We start from the raw sequence: 18005 nt of genomic DNA on the forward strand, positions 1-18005 counted from the left end.
GACCATAAGGTCATGGGATCGAATCCTAACACAGGATCCTTGGCATCTGAGCAATCTGGCTCCTACGGGTCTACTATCTTTTTTCGCCTTTATCATAAAGGTTGCTGGACAATATATAGAGGATGAAATGCATAATAAATGATTACATTATAAAACATACATTAACCATTTTAGCCCTATTTTATACCTAGGCTATTTGAAAATAGCTGATCTACAAGCTCACAACGCGTCGCATTGCGACACGTTGTAGATCTGCTATTTTCAAACATTTTAGTACTTTTACTTTTGGTACTTTAAGTACATTTTGATACCATATTGGTTGGATCGGTGGTCACACACACACACACACACACCTTTAAACGGCATGGTTGTGACGTCATATGTGTATAGTTTATTATAGTTTATTATATTGATTGCAGACTGGAATACTTTCACTGCAGGTTCATTGATATGTGTGTGTGTGTGTGTGTGTGTGTGTGTGTCTGACTGTCTGAAGCAAAGATGGTTAATTTATGAACATACACCATCCCAATTGTAGCCACTAGAGGGCGAAATGGGTCACATACATTACAAAACAACAATGCAAAACAATCAATCAAACCACAGAAGTCTAACAAAAAAAAAACTCATCCAAATCTCAAATGCCTCAATAAAAAAAACAGAACAGTTATAATTTAGTAATTTGTTAACTAATCATATACAGCAATAGGAGAGAAAAAACTAGAAATGACAGAAAATTAAAAAAAACTAAAATAGTAAATTATCTAAAATAAAATGCTTAAAAAACCAACGCACAAAAAAAGGAAATCACCAAAAAACAAATGCTTTAACAAATGCTTTATTTAAAAAAAATATTGAACAGTGTGAATAAACAAGTTTAGCATGAGAACAGGACAGCTGACACAGCACCGCACAGAAACACCAAACACTGAGGAGTGGTGTTCAGGAAGTGACCTCACCTAATTGACATTGTTACCTTGGTTACATAAAAGGTCAGGTGGGTGTTATTTTTGTTGCCATAACCCCCCAACTTTACTGTGTGGAAACAGCAGGGAGCAACAGTGCTCCCCACCCTGAGTGCCTCCCCTAGGCTGGACTTGAACCTGCATGTGGCCTTGAACCTGTGGCCCTGTTCGCCATGTTTGGCCATTTGCCAAAGACCACAGAGGTGTCCACAAACTAGCCGCTGCCCTATGGCACCTCCACACATTTAAACATGTTTCTTTAGTGCTTTTAAGTGAAGTTTCTGGATGCTAGTCTTTAAAAAATGCAGCACTCGGAGCTTGTAGATCTGCTATTTTTAGAAAAATCTTCAATATTTGTGCAAATCTTTTATATACATTTTTAACTCAAATCTTTGTTTCTGGGGGTCCCTGGAACAAAATATTTTTAGATGGCAGGGGGTCCGTGGAAAAATACATATTTTATTTTGGGGGTTTCTGATTCTGATTTACTACAGGGGGTCCTTGACATGAAAAAAGTTTGAAAACCATTGATAATACAGCAACATAAATAAAAAATAAAATAAAATAAAAACTTTAGGGAAAAAATCTGTTAGGATTTAGAAGACATTTGTAAAATCCCCAGAAGCAAAGATTTGAGTTAAAAACTTTCGCTTTAAAAAAGTATATATATATTCAAACTAAAGATTTGCACACATTTTCACGATTAAAAAAAATAAATAGCAGATCCACAAGCTCGTAGCGCGGCACTCGGTGCCGCGCTACGAGCTTGTATATCTGCTATTTTTATAAAGCCAAAGAAATCTTAAAATGACACAGTTGCGTTCCCGGTCTTAAAGGGTTAAAGAAACAGGAAGAATTGAACCCACAACCTTTGGATCATGTAGACACTGTCTTAACACAGCTGAGGCACCATGCTGCCTGCTCCCACCCAGTTTTTCTTCTCCTTTAACAAACAACGATACAAACAAAATACATAAAATGTGTGTGTGTGTGTGGGCGTGTGTGTGTGTGTGTGTGTGTGTTTGTGTGTCCGCGTGTGTGTGCTACAGTCAGGAGCTGTGTCTGTCAGTGTGTGGTTCTGCAGACTCTGTGTTGTTACTGGCGGGCTCCATGTTCCCAGAATGCTTTGCGGCGTCTGCTTTGCTCATGTCATCTCTTCTCTCCTCGTTCAGACAGCTGACCAGCTGGACCACGTCTGGGTGCCGGAAGCGACCTAATAATAGCACAGAAAACATCATCACTAGTTTTATTACTATTAAGAACCATTTTTAACCTGGGTGACATTTTAAAAATATTTCCAGAAATAACATATTCCAATGTACATGTCCAATGTTTGGAACTATACAGTAATGTTTGGAACTATACAGTAGTGTTCGGAACTATACAGTAATGTTTGGAACTATACAGCAGTGTTTGGAACTATACAGCAGTGTTTGGAAATCGCCAAATGTTATTTGCCATCGGGCATTCTTGTCTCTGAGCACACCTAAACAAATTCCAAATCAACTGCAAGTTGGTTTTGGCTACACATGATTTCATATTGATTATTATATCGTCGGTGTCCAGGACGAACCAGCTAACTCCTAACAACTCCATTGGATCCTCAAACTGTCCGTCAATACCACACAACTTCCCCCCTCTCGTCTCCTGCTGCCTTTGCACAACACAGGCAGAGCGCGCTGGCTGCGCAGTCAGAGAGGAGGAATACGGAGCAGCACATAAACAAACTAAACAACAGGGTTTTTCTCCCCGTAGTCTGTTAAAACTATGCAGTGTACCTGTTTAAATTTAGCACTGACGCTAATGTTATGAAAACAAGTAATTATATTTCTAAAATCTATGAAGTGTTTAATGAGGAGAGCAATGTGACAAGAAGAAAGGAGTTAAAGGGATATTTCACTTTCAAATAAAATAAACATTAAAAAAATATATTAAAAAAAATGAAAGAAGTTATGGCAAAATCACGGCCCCCTCACACATTAGTAGGACACTCTAATGCGTGAGGGGGCCGTGATTTTTCCATTACTTTTTTCATTTATTTTTAATATATTTTTCAAATGTTTATTTTATTTGAAAGTGGAGTATCCCTTTAATAGCATTTCTGTTGCGCTAGTTCTACTACCTCTTTGCAGAAGTTATTGTAATATTTAAAGTCCTGTTTATTATTGTAGGCCTACATAATAAGTGTCATGAAGCATCAGGGCATTAATTCACACGTTGTGATGCATTGTGAGCTTGGAGATCCATTGTTAGCTTTTGGGAATTTGTACCCTTTTGAAACCTCTCCCTCAGCAGCGAGTGGAGCTATTGTTGTTCGGACTCCTAACTCCATTTCAGCTTGATTTCTGCTCGTCTGAAACTACTAACTCCACTTGCGCTGGATTTGGGTAAAGTGTTGATAATATAATGACACATGCAAGTATCTGAATATATAAAGTCACTATACCAACTTTGATGAGGCAGTATTGCTTTGTTTTCAAAATATAAGGTTTTCTTCATTTCCTGAAAAATGTATATTTTGTTTTTTCGTTTCCTGAACAATGAGCGTTTTGGAGTTAGCAGGTTTGCGCTGGACAGCAGAGATATGCACATTCTTTGCTTCTATGATCCGCCATTGCTGTAAAATACAACTCTTTATATCTCAGTGGCTCTGTGCGAGACCAGAGAGACAGAAAGTGAGTTTTTAAACAGAGAGAAAATGAATGAGAAAGATAAACAGAAAATAAAATATGATGGAGTGATACGGTGACAGGGGCAGAATGGGAGAGAGACCAGACCAGAGATGGAAGACACTGTTACCGTTGGTGGAATCAAAGAACTCCTGCAGTCTGCCAGGCGCTCCTTCTATCTGCTCGTACTCATGGGCTTGGAGGATCATCTCTAGAAGGTCAAACTCTTTCACCAACCTGGCCTCTGGACTGCTCTGGTTTTCATACTCCTATAGAGAGACAAGGGTTTACTCAATCCATACGACTTCAAATCAGTATCACCATTATTTCAAACCTTTGCCTCGATTCTGATTAACGAACAATTTATGTTGTGAAAATAGCCGATCTACTAGCTCACAACGCGTCGCGAGCTTGTAGATCGGCTATTTTCATTGTTTTTGTACGCCACATTGTACAAAGGAGGACAATACAGGGTTACAAAAAAAGAAAATGTGCTTCTTCGATTATTCGGTCATAAGTTGGTTAATGATTCTACATATCGGTTTCGATCTATTTTCGGTTATTTGCCCAGCCCTAACTCAAGTACATTAGAATATACAGTATCTACCTATCTACCCAACCCATGTATCTATCTATGTATACACAGAGAGAGAGAGAAAGAGAGAGAGAGGGAGACAGAGATAATTGCCAGAAAATACTATGAAAGCATGTCCTTATAAACTGGCATATGGAAACACATGGAATCCGTTTTTCTTTTTTATAATTTATATACAGACGGTTGATAAATTAAAGGAAAACCCTGAATAAATGAGACAAGAAACATAATGAAGGCAGATGCTTCTGTACAGGTGTACGGCATGACGCAATTAAACAATTGAAATCCTATCATGCACTGTGGCATGAATACAAATCACGAGAAGGCCCAGTTGACATTGATATCTAAGTGACTATTAAAGAGGGGTCATTACTGGGCGCGGATGACAGGAGCTTCAGTCACAAAGACTGAAGCTATAGGAACAGTGACTAGAGTGACATCTGCATTCATGTCATTAGGATATAGGGGTTGGAAATGATGGTCAAAAGTGCACATTCGATGACCGTGATGCTCGTGCATTAGTGCACTACTGTATGTAAAAAAAAAAAGAGAAAAGCATTTTCCTGCCATGGTTTGGGTCCACTTGTCCCCTTAGAGCAGGGGTCTTCAACGTTTTCAGGCCAAGGACCCCCTAGCTGAGACAGAGATGAAGCAGGGACCCCCCTCTATATTGTATAAAATTGTGCTGCAGATTAAACTATTTTTTTCTTACTTGGTCTACTCTGCTTTTTTCCCCTCTACACCTAAACCTCTTTGCCAAAAATAGCAGATCTACAAGCTCACAACGCCTCGCGCTGCGAGGCGTTGTGGGCTTGTTGATCTGCTATTTTTGGCTAAAGTTCTCCTCAGAAATGGGATGCTAGTGGTGAAATATCATATCACACAAACCCCCTGCCTTAGAGGGAAGGTTCACTACAAATCTATACAAAGTTATTCTGAGTGATCAGCTTTATCCTATGATGTAACACATGTATTCTGATGGAATTGGTATCTTCCAGGATGACAATAGTGCCATCTACAGGACACAAGGTGTCACAGGAGTGGTTTGATGAGTATGAAAATGATGTGACTCATATGTTATGGCCTTCACAGTCACCAGAGATGTAGGACCGACGTGTTAGACTGCACTCTCCACCACCAGCATCATCAAAACACCAAATGAGGGAATATATTTTGTTAGAATGGTGTTCCATCCCTCCAGTAGAGTTCCAGAGAATAGTACAATCTAAGCTGGCTTTTATCTTCTTACAGAGCTAATAAAGCAATACAAATGGTCCCGCTATGCTAGTGTATCTATAAATGTGTAATTATTACATTATGTAAGTCAGGTTAAGTGATATAGCGCTGCTGAGGCATAATAAACAAGATGAATGACTACACGCACACGCACACGCACACACACACACACAAACACACACGCACGTACCTCCCATAGTCCATAAAGCTCCTGCTTAAGTCCATCCTGCAGCAGACTTGTTAGATGTGTCATTGCTTCCTGAGGAGAGGAGGAGAGGAGAGATCAGTATTTTGTTGCTGTCGGGCAGAAACCTTGTACCTCCATATTTAACTTTTTCTTTTTCGTAAATTAATGTCCAGCCTAATTCATCAAGGGTGTCGCAGCAAATCTACAAACTCACAAGGCACCGCATCGTGGCACGTTGTGAGCTTGTAGATCTGCTATTTTCACTACCTTGGAAACATTTTGAGAGTCAAAGTGAAAGTGGTTCAGTCTGTCTGTCGATGTCATAAAAATGGAACCAAAGGTATTAACAGGAGCGTGTGACTAATAATAACTACACTGGATCCATTGTAACACAGGTTCCTTTGTCCCCCCATTTCCTGAAAAGTAACAGTTTTGGACATACAAGGTTTTCACCTGACAGTGACGGTATGCAGGTTATGTGGATGATGTGACTCCTCAGTCTCTTACCTGCTCCCGTCTGTGTTTCTCTGCTTTACTGACATTGTCTGATGGAGCGATATCTCCTACAATACACTCTGCCATGTCATGAACCAGAGCCAGCTTCATACACCTGGAGAACACCACGTTAGTATTATTATTAGTAGTATTATTATCATTTATTATTATTATTATTATTATTATTATAATAGAGCCGGGGTCTTCAACAGGGGGTCCGGGACCCCTAGGGGGTCCTCAGAGTTACTAAAGGGGGTCCGCCAAATCTTTGTGTGAGAGGAACTTCTTTTTTACATGAACAACTTGACCCCTAGAATCCCTGTTCTGAGGGGAACATTCGCCGAAAATAGCAGATCTACAAGCTCGCAGAGCTTGCAGATCTGCTATTTTCGGCCAAGGAGGTTTGGTGTAGAAAGGGGAAAAGAGCAGAGCAAGTATAGAGCCGAAGGTCAAGTTTACTAAGTATTGACGGTTTAAGTGGTTAAATGTCTGAAAATACAGTATATGAAGCTATCTATGAAATCTATGAAGTTTAAACTGCAACACAATTTTATACAATACATAGTGGGGGGTCCCTACTTCATCTCTCTCTCAGCTAAGGGGTTCTTGGCCTGAAAACATAGAGTCATAGAGTAGCAAAGTCATTATCCCCTGGATTTTCCCCCCATTCACTTTTTTAACATCACGTCGATTACGAACTGTTCCAAAAAGGTAACGAAATTAGTCCGGCGATGCTGTCAGGCATGTGTCGTTTATGATATTTAGTTACATTTTATAATGTCTGTGTTTGGAGAAAATTGTATTAACCCGAGGTTCGGGCCTCTACGCTACGCGGCCCTCACACCTATGTTACACCGCTGATCCAACCGATATGTCTGAGTCATGTGTCTGATGTCATTAGGCCTGTCACAATTATTACACACAATTATTTTCAAGAAATGTAAATATGACAAATATGACAAGTAGATATGACAAGGTGTCCCTTGTCATATCTGCCCTGTGCAATTTGTGATTATGAAGCCTAAAAACCAAACACAAATGTTAAGTTGTATTCCTATGTTCCAATGTTCAATGCCAAAAACACAATTAAATTGCTAATCTCAAATATTTTTGTGTTAATTCATCGTCAACTTAAATTTACATGCCGTCACAGTCAGCAGGACACACGCCATATATGGTCATGCGTGCCCCGTCACAGCGTTGTTAGGCAACCGGTTCTGTTTGCAGTTTCTGTTTGTCTGACATCAGTGCATGTACGTCACATTTGGGTGTAGCTGCAGTGTGAACTCACAGCCCCGTCACAGCGTTGTTAGGCAACCGGTTCTGTTTGTCTGACATCAGTGCATGTACGCCACATTTGGGTGTAGCTGCGGTGGGAACTCTTATGTATTATGGTTATGTCTGAGTCAAGTGTTTGCCCGTCCACCCACTACCCACCAACACACCCATTGGTCAATTTTAATAGGGTTAGCAGTGTGGCGGTAGCCGGAAGTAACGTTGGAAACTACAGTAGGAAAGCACGTGACTCACCGTGCCCATTGAAACACGTCACGCTCCGATACAAACATTCCTGACATGATATTCCTTAGATTTCACGACATCAGTCATCAGTGTGTGTGTTAGTATTTAATTTGGTTAACCCATTAAATACACCTTTGTCAGAAAAGTCTTAGGATTTAGAACAGTGGTTCTTAAAAATAGCAGATATACAAGCTCGCAGCGCTGCGAGCTTGTACACCTGCTATTTTTGAATTTTGGGGGGGGGAATAACATTTATTTTTGGAAGATTTTGAATAATTTTGCATTTCTAAGACAAATCTTCTCTTCTGGGGGTCCCTGGCACAAAACATTTTCAGATTGGGGTCCTTAGCACGAAAAAGTTTGAGAACCACTGATTTAGAAGGCATTTGTAGAATCGGCCTCAGGTCTTAATGCGCTAATGCAACAACTGAGAACTGACAGCGCTACTCTCCTACAGAAAGTAACTCAACGTGATGCTTATTATACGCTACGGTTGTGCTGTGATCCGGACGCTGGGTAATGGGAGATGTAGTCTTTAGGTAATTTTTAAGCCCGATAATTGTAGTCAATTTCTGGACAGTGATTTATTCTCTATACTCTTTGGATAAATTAGTGCCTTTTCACTGTCAGTTGATGCTTCATATCCATTATGAGAAAAATCACCAACCTCATTTGTTTATTTTTGTATCACAGATCTACCAAGGGGGGTAACGGATAGACTTTGATGCTCTATTATTCATTTATTATTATGTTTTATTATCATCAGAGTATTAGGCAGTGGTGTAAAGTAACTAAGTACATTTACTCAAGTACTGTACTTAAGTACAATTTTGAAGTATTTTTTTTACTTTACTGGAGTATTTCCAAATTTCGTATTTGAAAACTTTAGTTACTAGTTACTTTGCAGATATAAATTATTACATTATAAAACATACATTAACCACTTCAGCCCTATTTTATAAATACGCTTTTTGAAAATAGCCGATCTGCTATTTTCAAACATTTTAGTACTTTTAATTTTGGTACTTTAAGTACCAAAAGTATTTGGATACCAATACTTTTACTCAAGTACATTTTTTATTCCGGACTTTCACTTGTAACTGAGTACTTCTACATTGCAATATTGATAATTTTACTTAAGTAAAACATTTGAGTACTTTTTCCACCACTGGTATCTGTGTGAGTGAGCCAGCATCCTTGCCTGTCCTTGTCCACTGTAGGGTCTGTGATGGTCAGAGCCATCAGGGCCATCCTGTACATGTGGTCTGAAACACTCTCTGGTTCCTTTACCTTCCTGTACACCCAGCCTGTCCTCGGGACCCTCTGTAATGAACACACACATTTTAATTATTTTATTTGGATCTGCACAAAAAGCGCAATACATAACAGATCCAAACCCTGATCAGTAGAAGGTTACATTACGGTTAAACTAGATACAACTGCTGCACATGCTTATTAACACACAGAGGAAAAAAGATAAAACATTGATGACATACTACTATATACAGAAATGTATATATATGAAACATCATCAGATAGACAGACTGCCCATGATAGCTGAGACAGAACAGTATTTAGTCAACTTTCTTGCATTTGTCTTTTGCAATCCTCCCACAAGTTTGTGAACGTGCCCCACAAGTGTCCACACACACACACACACACACACACACACACACACACACACACACACACACACACACACACACACACACACACACACTGAATGAATGAAATGACAGACAAATAATTTTTAAAAAATAACAATAATATCTGGCCATAGCCAGCGCCGCCGTAGCTCTGACACTGGCCTTGGATCAAGACCAATTCTGACATTTAAATGAGAAAATTAATGATCCTTGGATGAGTTGGATCACACGACGGCTGTCTGTCACGACAGTGTCATGGATGAACCTGGTGTTTGCATTTTCTCCCTTTATGCTCCATGCATCTACACAAACGTTCACATTTCAAATATATTATATATGGCCACGGATGTTACAATTATGTACGGGCCCTCAGAAGTACCCGTGTATTCCGTATTGTTCAATAAAAGGTATTTTAATCCGATCGGTGGCCATTTTCTCGTAGAGTATCGCACTTGTATCACAGTGCAATACACCTCCCAACCAATAGGGTAGCGTTGTTGACAGCATACGGAAAAATGGCCATCAATCGGATTAAAATGCTTTTTATTTAACAATACGGAAGATACGGGTACTTCTGAGGACCTGTACATAATTGTAACATCCGTGGCCATGGGATAAACACTTTATATTTGAAATCAAAACGTTTATGTAGATGTACGGACCAAAAAGGGAGAAAGTGCAAACACCAGGTTGAAGTTAATCCATGACGGTCGTGATATGACAATCATGTTTCAGGGCTGGATCCAAGGCCACTCTATCTGCGCTTGGTGTGACGGAGTTAACATGAAGTATATTTTATCAATAAATATAAGTGTAATAAGTGTCAAGTCTTACTTTGAGTTGTCCAATAAGTTTCATAAACTGCAGCATGTTCTTCATGTTGGATGTGTTGTTATTGTTGCTGCAGGACGCCGCCATTACAACGTGATGACGTAACAGACGTTGGTTACGTCAGCCACATACGTCACCGGCTAAGAAGCCAATGCGGGGGATTACACTGGAATGAGCGGGGAATTTTCCAAGGAATGTTCTGATCTATTCTTCTTTGGTAACTGGAAGTGGAACAGTGATTATTTTGAATTTCCTCATCAGTGGTGGTGGAAATCAAGGAGTGGGCTACGCTTTTTTTTGGTCTTTTTGTTTTACTTATTAGTAGCCACTAGCACAATATAAAATACTAGGCTAAGTAAAAGGCCTGCACTCCAAGTAATGTATTGGTATCAAATAAAAATATAAAGTAGGCTACCAAAGTAGTAAGCCTGAAGAACTCAAATCTTTCAACATTTGTCTAACTTTAATAAGTGGTTAATATATGTTTTGTAATAATAATTTAACTATAAAATAACTAATAACTAAAGCTGTCGAAAAGCCTAATTTTAGTTGAGCAAAAGGTAGGCCTATATATGTATTTGCATGCATCTGATGTGAGTAGTGTGGATCAGCCTTAAGTTCAAGACGGTTATAAATGTTGGATGAATCAATCTATAAGTGTGGACTCGATTAGTAGAAGTAGCCTATGGAGTAGGCCAATCGAAAAATGTAAATGTTCAATTAAAGTAGGCTATAAGTATCTCAAATTTGAACTTAAATACAGTAGACTACCGCTACCTGAGTAAAAGCCACTGTTTTATGCTTTCTCTTCTTATAAAAGCTCATCAATTACACCCTGAGAATCTGCTCACTGGTGTTGAAACATAGCTCTTATATCAGTTAATTTATGAATGGTCAGAATAGGAAGGCTAGGCCTACTCATTAAACTAACTTTGCCTTTATCATCTTTTAAAATTCATTAAATTCATCCCGTGGATGATACACATGATTGTGTTACAGCTAGATGCGTCATGCGTATTGACTAGGCCAATAAGTCAAATAGGCCGACAATTATTAAAATAACATTCAGTTTGTTTAGATAGAGTCTAAACAAACTTCAAGCACTGTTTTTGCAATGACTTCTTCCTTTTTCTGGAGAAGCCGGGAATGGTATCTGTTTCTGTTTAAGCCGGTGCCAGCACTCCAACAGGGCTTTAGTTGGAAGAGCCTACGTGTGTGGGGACACTATACTGTATACTCTGGCCACTCCCATCTGGAAACATTATTTATACCTAGTACACAGACACAACCCCAAAGCTTTCGTGACTCAGGCACAATGTGGAGGACAACTGTGCTGTTCGTGTTCGGGTATCTGCTTGGTGCAGGTAATGTATATCACATCATACTTTCTTTTAAGTTTCACCTGGCGGGTGGGGTACACGTGATCTGGGTACGGTGATGGGCTCTGGAGAGAACTGGGCACTGAAATTAAGAGTGCACGGGGCAACTCGGCACCAAAACTAATGTGGGCACTAGACTGGAGATAACTCGTGAAGTTTTAAGAATTCATGTCATTTATTTGTATTATGCATCTCTAGGCCTATGAATGGAGGCTAGCAACTAGAGCTATAATTTGTTCTAAATGTTTGTGTCATAGGCCTACTCTTGGATTAGTATTCAAATTCTAGATCATTTAAAGGACCACTTCACCCATTTCCAACCTATCTTCATATATTTGGTCCACACTACTGCTCATTATAATATGTTACCATCTGTCTACTATGTGTGTGTCTCAGAGCGGAGGGCTGTGGACAGTTTAGAAGAATACAAGAACGCTCGCCCCAAAACACGCTCGTCCCGGGTCAAATCCGGCGACCTCGGAATGGTCGGACCCACGTAGTTCTGGCCACCAAAGTCCACTCGCCCCAGTCAAATCCGGCGACCTCGGAACGGTCGGACCCACCAGGTATTTCTGGCCACCAGAACCTACTAGGGCATGTTTGACGTTTCGGGGGTGCTGAGAATAGGGTGATGGTTTATGATTCTGTCCCTATCGGGACGTAACTCGAACGGCACTGAGTCGGTTGAAGCAGATTTCGCCACGTTCGGCACAGTCTGGCGCGTATGGTGGGTTCTAACGTGGACCGGGCAAGATTCTTAATGACTCCCCCCTTCCCCCCGGCCCCCCACCCACTGCGTTGCGGGCATGTACGCGCGCAAAGCGCGCGCGATTTTTTTGCTTAATTAATTCATTAAATGACCATAAAACAACATTAACAACACTCTTCCCATCCCTCAGTGTGTTCCATCCTCGTGTTTTACTGAGTAAAAGTATCAAGGGTTAGAAAACTTTTTTTTCACATTTGAAAACTTGTGAAATGGGACCTTCTGCATAATGAGTAGCCTACTTTTACTTTTGGTACTTTAAATACATTTTGATACCAATACTTTTCTACTTTTACTCAAGTACATTTTGAATACCTTACTTTTACTTGTAACAGAGTATTTTTACATCGCAGAATTGATACTTTTGTTTAAGTAAAAAATTTGAGTACTTTTTCCACCACTGGTATTCAGTGCATGCAGTGAGTGACTGTTAGTGCACACAGGACGAGGGAGGAGGGACACAGCATAGCGACCCTTCATTTCAATAAGGGCAGACAGCAGAGCCAAAACCTGCAGAACATGTTTAGCACAGCCATAGAGATCACGACTTGTTTATTAGAGGCAATTAGCATGTCTGGCTGGGGCCGCTTGACAATGGGAACGGTGGGGTGGGCGGAGGCTGCGGAGCTACTGCGCCGGTAGAGGAAAAAAAATACTTTTTTTTTTTTTTAATATAGGCTATATAAAAAAATAGGGGAGCAGAGTTTTCCAGACCGGGCCATGGCCCCATTGGCCTCTATGACGGTACGCCCTTGCTGGGCACAGACACTTGCTCGCCTGAGCTCGCTCGGTGGTGACTCTCGTGGCTCGAGTCCGATTCAGACGGAGCGCCTCTGCGATGTTTTTTGCCTAACTTAATATAAAGGGCCAGTGGTGGAAAAAGTACTCACATTTTTCACTTAAGTAAAAGTATCAATACTGCAATGTAAAAGTACTCCGTTACAAGTAAAAGCCCGGAATACAAAATTCACTTGAGTAAAAGTACAAAAGTATTGGCATCAAAATGTACTTAAAGCACCAAAAGTAAAAGTACTAAAATGTTTGAAAATAGCAGATCTACAAGCTCACAACGCGTCACATCACGACGCGTTGTGAGCTTGTAGATCGGCTATTTTCAAATAGCCTATGTATAAAATAGGGCTAAAGTGGTTAATGTATGTTTTATAATGTAATAATTTATATCTGCAAAGAGGTTTTCAAATAATTGTAGTGGAGTAAAAGTACAATATTTGCCTCTGAGATGTAGTGGAGTAGAAAAGTATTGGAAATTGGAAATACTCAAGCAAAGTACAAATACCTCAAAATGTTACTTAATTACAGTACTTAAGTAAATGTACTTAGTTACTTTCCACCACTGTAAAGGGCTGCAGTCTGTTCTCACCAACATATCCGACCGGTCGGATCGGTGGAGCCATGTAGGTGTGAGGGCCGAACCTCTAGTATTGAAAACGTCTCTTAAATGAGTGTATTCATCCAAATTAAAGGTCATTCAGCATAATTTGAGTAGCAAAGAAAAAAAAGAATAATGATAAAAAATGTGGGATAATTGGCCCAATTTAACCCAGTGGATTTAGCTCATTTTGCGCCACAGCCACTGTTATAGACAAATTGGCTTTTAACATGTCATACATAGATGGGTTCTAAATGTAAAATGTAAAGAGAAAGCCCAACCCCCACCACCAAAGCATAGAGCCCAGTTCTTCTTCCGCCAGACGATGGCACCAGATCATCTATTTTCAAGAGCTATCAATGACAACTCATTTGAAGGCTACTGTGTTGATAATTATAGGCCAATAAACCAAGCCCAAACCAAGGCCAAAAATAGACCAATAATGTAGGCCTATACGCATACCTATACAGTAGTTCTCAACATAGGGACCGGGGACCCCCGAGGTGCTTGAGGGGGTTCCAGGGGGTCCCCCACTAATTGATTGATAGTTAATCTTCAACATTATTACATGTGCAAGTTAAATACAACTAGAGAAAGTACAAGAATGTTTATTTTCATCACAGTTTCACTGTTATCTGTACCTGCAGTACATAGGAATTCTGGACCAACTAACAGACCATACCACAATTAGGTCTGAAATGGTCATGTCTAACAATAAACATGTTCATAGATTGGTCTCCCAAAGATTACAAGTAAATAAATACATAATAATAATAATTTAAAAAAGTTATGGTATAGAATTTGCCTCATAACCTTTTGTATAGTAGCATTGCTTCTTTGTTTGCAATGATTATAAAGTCAATGCTATGCACTTAAAACTGTCACCTCCTCCACCTATAGTTCTATCAAACATGATCCAAACGGATGATGTAAGGGCCATGGTGGGAGAGGAGGCCCACTTCACATGCCAACTCACGCAACCCAAGAACGTTCTTCAGGTTACGTGGCAGAAAATAATACCAGGAGGAACGGAGGACGTTGGCAGCTGTAACAAACGCTTTGGCACAAAGATCAACCCTCCCTTTCAGGGTTTAGTGGAGTTTGAAGACACGGGACTGCATAACACTGCCATAGTGGTCAGGAATGTGACCAAAGCAGACGAATGCTGTTACAGATGTTTGTTTAATGCCTACCCCGAAGGAGCCATCTACAGGAAAACCTGCCTCACAGTTTATGGTAAGAAATGGTCCTCTGTGTGTGTGTGTGTGTGTGTGTGTGTGTGTGTGTGTGTGTGTGTGTGTGTGTGTGTGTGTGTGTGTGTGTGTGTGTGTGTGTGTGTGTGTGTGTGTGTGTGTGTGTGTGTGTGTGTACAATTTTGTGGTATTTGTACTTTACTTGAGTATTTCCAATTTCCAATACTTTTACTTTTACTCCACTACATCTCAGAGGCAAATATTGTACTTTTACTCCACTACAGTTATTTGAAAACTTTAGTTACTAGTTACTTTTCAGATACAAATTATGATATTATAAAACATTCAATAACCACTTAAGCCCTACTAATAGCCGATCTACAAGCTCACAACGTGTGGCATCGCGACACGTTGTGAGCTTGTAGATCTGCTATTTTCAAACATTTTTGTACTTTTACTTTTGGTACTTTAAGTACATTTTGATGCCAATACTTGTGTACTTTTACTCAAGTAAGTATTGAATTCTGGACTTTTACTTGTAACAGAGTATTTCTATATTGCAGTATTGGTACTTTTACTTAAGTAAAACATTTGAGTACTTTTTCCACCACTGGAAGTCAGATGAAAAAAAAAAGTTAGTTGGTTTGACCGACAGTTTGAGGAGTTAGGAGGTTTAGTCAGAAGCGCTTTTTAATACTTTTCTTTGGTTCAATATTTGTAAAACCTACGCACAGACGTAAAGGGTGTTCAATATGCACTGATAAGAAAATTAAATAGGATTAGCTAGGAGGTTTGCGCCCGATATACAGGAGGACTAATGGAGTGTCCTCATAAGTATATACGACAATTTGTCAAAACGATTGTTTGTTTTTGCAGAGCAACCCGAGCCCATATTACACGTCACGAAACCCAACGGCACAGAGCTGACGGTCGTGTCCTACACGGCCCAGGCCGTGTCCCATCCCGCTCCCATGGTGACCCTGGAGGTCCCCAGACACGTGGGGTCTTCAAACTACAGCACCGTCCATACGGCCAACTCCAACGGCACCGTCACAGTGACCAGTAATGTCACACTGGAGAGGCTCTGTAGCAACGACACGCAGGTCCGCTGTGTGCTGCGTCTCTACTCAGGCGTCGTAAAGGAGGCGTCCACGGTCATTTATTCTGATAAGCAAGGTGAGAGATGGTTTAATTTTCCATAATGTTGCTATTGTTCATTCCAGTTTCCAATATTTTAATTAAAAAAACTATTCAGATACAAGGTGGTAAGCAAGAGCCTTCCACAACCTGAAACCTGTCACGCGGCACTATGTGTCGCTTACAGTGGTGGAAAAAGTACTCTGTTACAAGTAAAAGTCCAAAATTCAAAATTTACTTGAGTAAAAGTACAAAAGTATTGGTATCAAAATGTACTTAAAGTACCAAAAGTAAAAGTACTGAAAAGTTTGAAAATAGCAGATCTACAAGCTCACAACGCATCGCGATGCGTTGTGAGCTTGTAGATCGGCTATTTTCAAATATACTATGTATAAAATAGGGCTAAAGTGGTTAATGTATGTTTTATAATGTAATAATTTATATCTGCAAAGTAACTAACTAAAGTTTTCAAATAATTGTAGTGGAGTAAAAGTACAATATTTGCCTCTGAGATGTAGTGGAGTAGAAGTAAAAGTATAGACAATTGGAAATACTCCAGTAAAGTAAAAGTACCTCAAAATTGTACTTAAGTACAGTACTTGAGTAAATGCACTTAGTTACTTGACCACTGGTCGCTTAGTTCTTGAAGTCGAAAAGGTCTAATTAGACTGAAGGTTTAGCATCAGAATGAGCATCAGTTTTATTGTCACATCACAGTTTACAGCTGTAAATCAGTGGGTGAAATTAGTTTTTGTGCAAGCTATAATGTTTTCAGAAAATTGAGAAAAAAAGGGGGGGCTGAGATAGGGAGAGTAACATGAAAACAAAAGTAGGTGATGGATTGTTGGATTTATGGATATATGATCTTTGTTACTAATTTCTCTATGATGCGTTCTTTTCCCAGATGTGTGTGATAAATCTGAAGCGTGTCAGGGTGGTCTCGGTAAGTTCTTGTTCATCAGCGTGCCTGTGTTAATCCTGAGTGTTTCATTGTAAAGACACAAAGTCACATTTGTCATCTTTTCCTCACAGTTCTAGTGGTTGGTTGTGTTGCTGCTGTCATTGGTGTTGGTGTGATAATCATCGCATTTGGATTAGTCCTCAGACTTCAACGACAAGGAACGATCAGGTATAACAATCTGTTTTAAACGTCTTTGAGTTGCAGCTCAGCTGAACCAGAGGTGATCTCTGAACATAAATTAGACGGATGACTTTCTAACTGTTTTTTGGTTCTTTTTTCTCCTTTAGGTCGTACAATGACCCGGAAATCCAAACAACAATCCATGAGTAAGACACAGTTGAACACCAGTAACCACTCTGTCTGTCCATTGGTCTATGTTTTTATTTATTTTTTAATACAATAATAGTTAAGTACGTTTCTGAACTATTTTAACCTGAATGCCCCCCGTCCCCCCTTCTAGGAAAAAGGAGCCATTAGTCCCACAAGATCAGATTAAACAGTGTTCTCCACAGAAGAATAAGCCTATTGAATACCCAAACACCTGATATTTGACAGGTAGGTGAATAAGAATACACTTTGTGAATTCTAATTGGAAGTATATATGGTCTGTTTTCTTTTTAGTTGTTATGGTTTCTAATTCATCGTCTTACTGAATATTCATTACACTCAGAAGAAGATAGCTGATTAAGGTGTAAGCGTACGTGTGTGCTGCCTCTGACTGTGTGTGTCTCTTTCTCACTCTCATGCCTGTGTTCTCTCTTTCTTTATGACTGTCTGAGTTTAAATTACTTTATTCATTGTGCTCTCTTTCTTCCCAGGGGCTTTTGTGAGATGTTATTGTGAGCCTGAGAGACAAGTCGATGGAGAGAAACTGCTGCTCATGCCCATAGTTTAATGGTGGAAACTGTAACCCAAAACATTTAGAGTGCTAGTTGACAATTTTAATTATGTAGTACATTATTAATTTTATTGTACGTCTCACTGGATAACAATGGCTGCTAAAAGAAGATACATTTCACGGATCTTCACTTATA

At 39.7% G+C, this 18005-nt stretch overlaps 2 protein-coding genes and 1 long non-coding RNA gene across 3 annotated transcripts; 2 read left to right on the forward strand and 1 right to left on the reverse strand.

Annotated features, from left to right (window-relative positions):
- Positions 1–719: 719 nt before the first annotated feature.
- Positions 720–10232, reverse strand: hddc2 (HD domain containing 2; the record flags this gene model as incomplete). The annotated part of the gene is made up of 6 exons (XM_080453099.1): positions 720–2178; positions 3765–3903; positions 5656–5724; positions 6160–6262; positions 8870–8991; positions 10149–10232. 6 exons carry the CDS (start codon positions 10230–10232, stop codon positions 2015–2017), a joined length of 681 nt encoding a protein of 226 aa, XP_080309225.1. The 3' UTR covers positions 720–2014.
- Positions 10233–11937: 1705 nt separating this feature from the next.
- LOC308102993 (OX-2 membrane glycoprotein-like) lies at positions 11938–17158 on the forward strand (the record flags this gene model as incomplete). The annotated part of the gene is made up of 5 exons (XM_080452849.1): positions 11938–12090; positions 14581–14916; positions 15750–16049; positions 16915–16953; positions 17043–17158. Exons 2-5 carry the CDS (start codon positions 14592–14594, stop codon positions 17156–17158), a joined length of 780 nt encoding a protein of 259 aa, XP_080308975.1. The 5' UTR covers positions 11938–12090; positions 14581–14591.
- A 114-nt stretch (positions 17159–17272) lies between these two features.
- LOC308103449 lies at positions 17273–18005 on the forward strand. The gene is made up of 3 exons (XR_013934741.1): positions 17273–17297; positions 17432–17526; positions 17790–18005. It is a non-coding gene; the product is annotated as an uncharacterized lncRNA (long non-coding RNA).

This window comes from Gymnoscopelus braueri (assembly GCF_963280865.1).
Source record: "Gymnoscopelus braueri genome assembly, chromosome: 16".
In the NCBI taxonomy this organism is placed as follows: Eukaryota; Metazoa; Chordata; class Actinopteri; order Myctophiformes; family Myctophidae; genus Gymnoscopelus; species Gymnoscopelus braueri.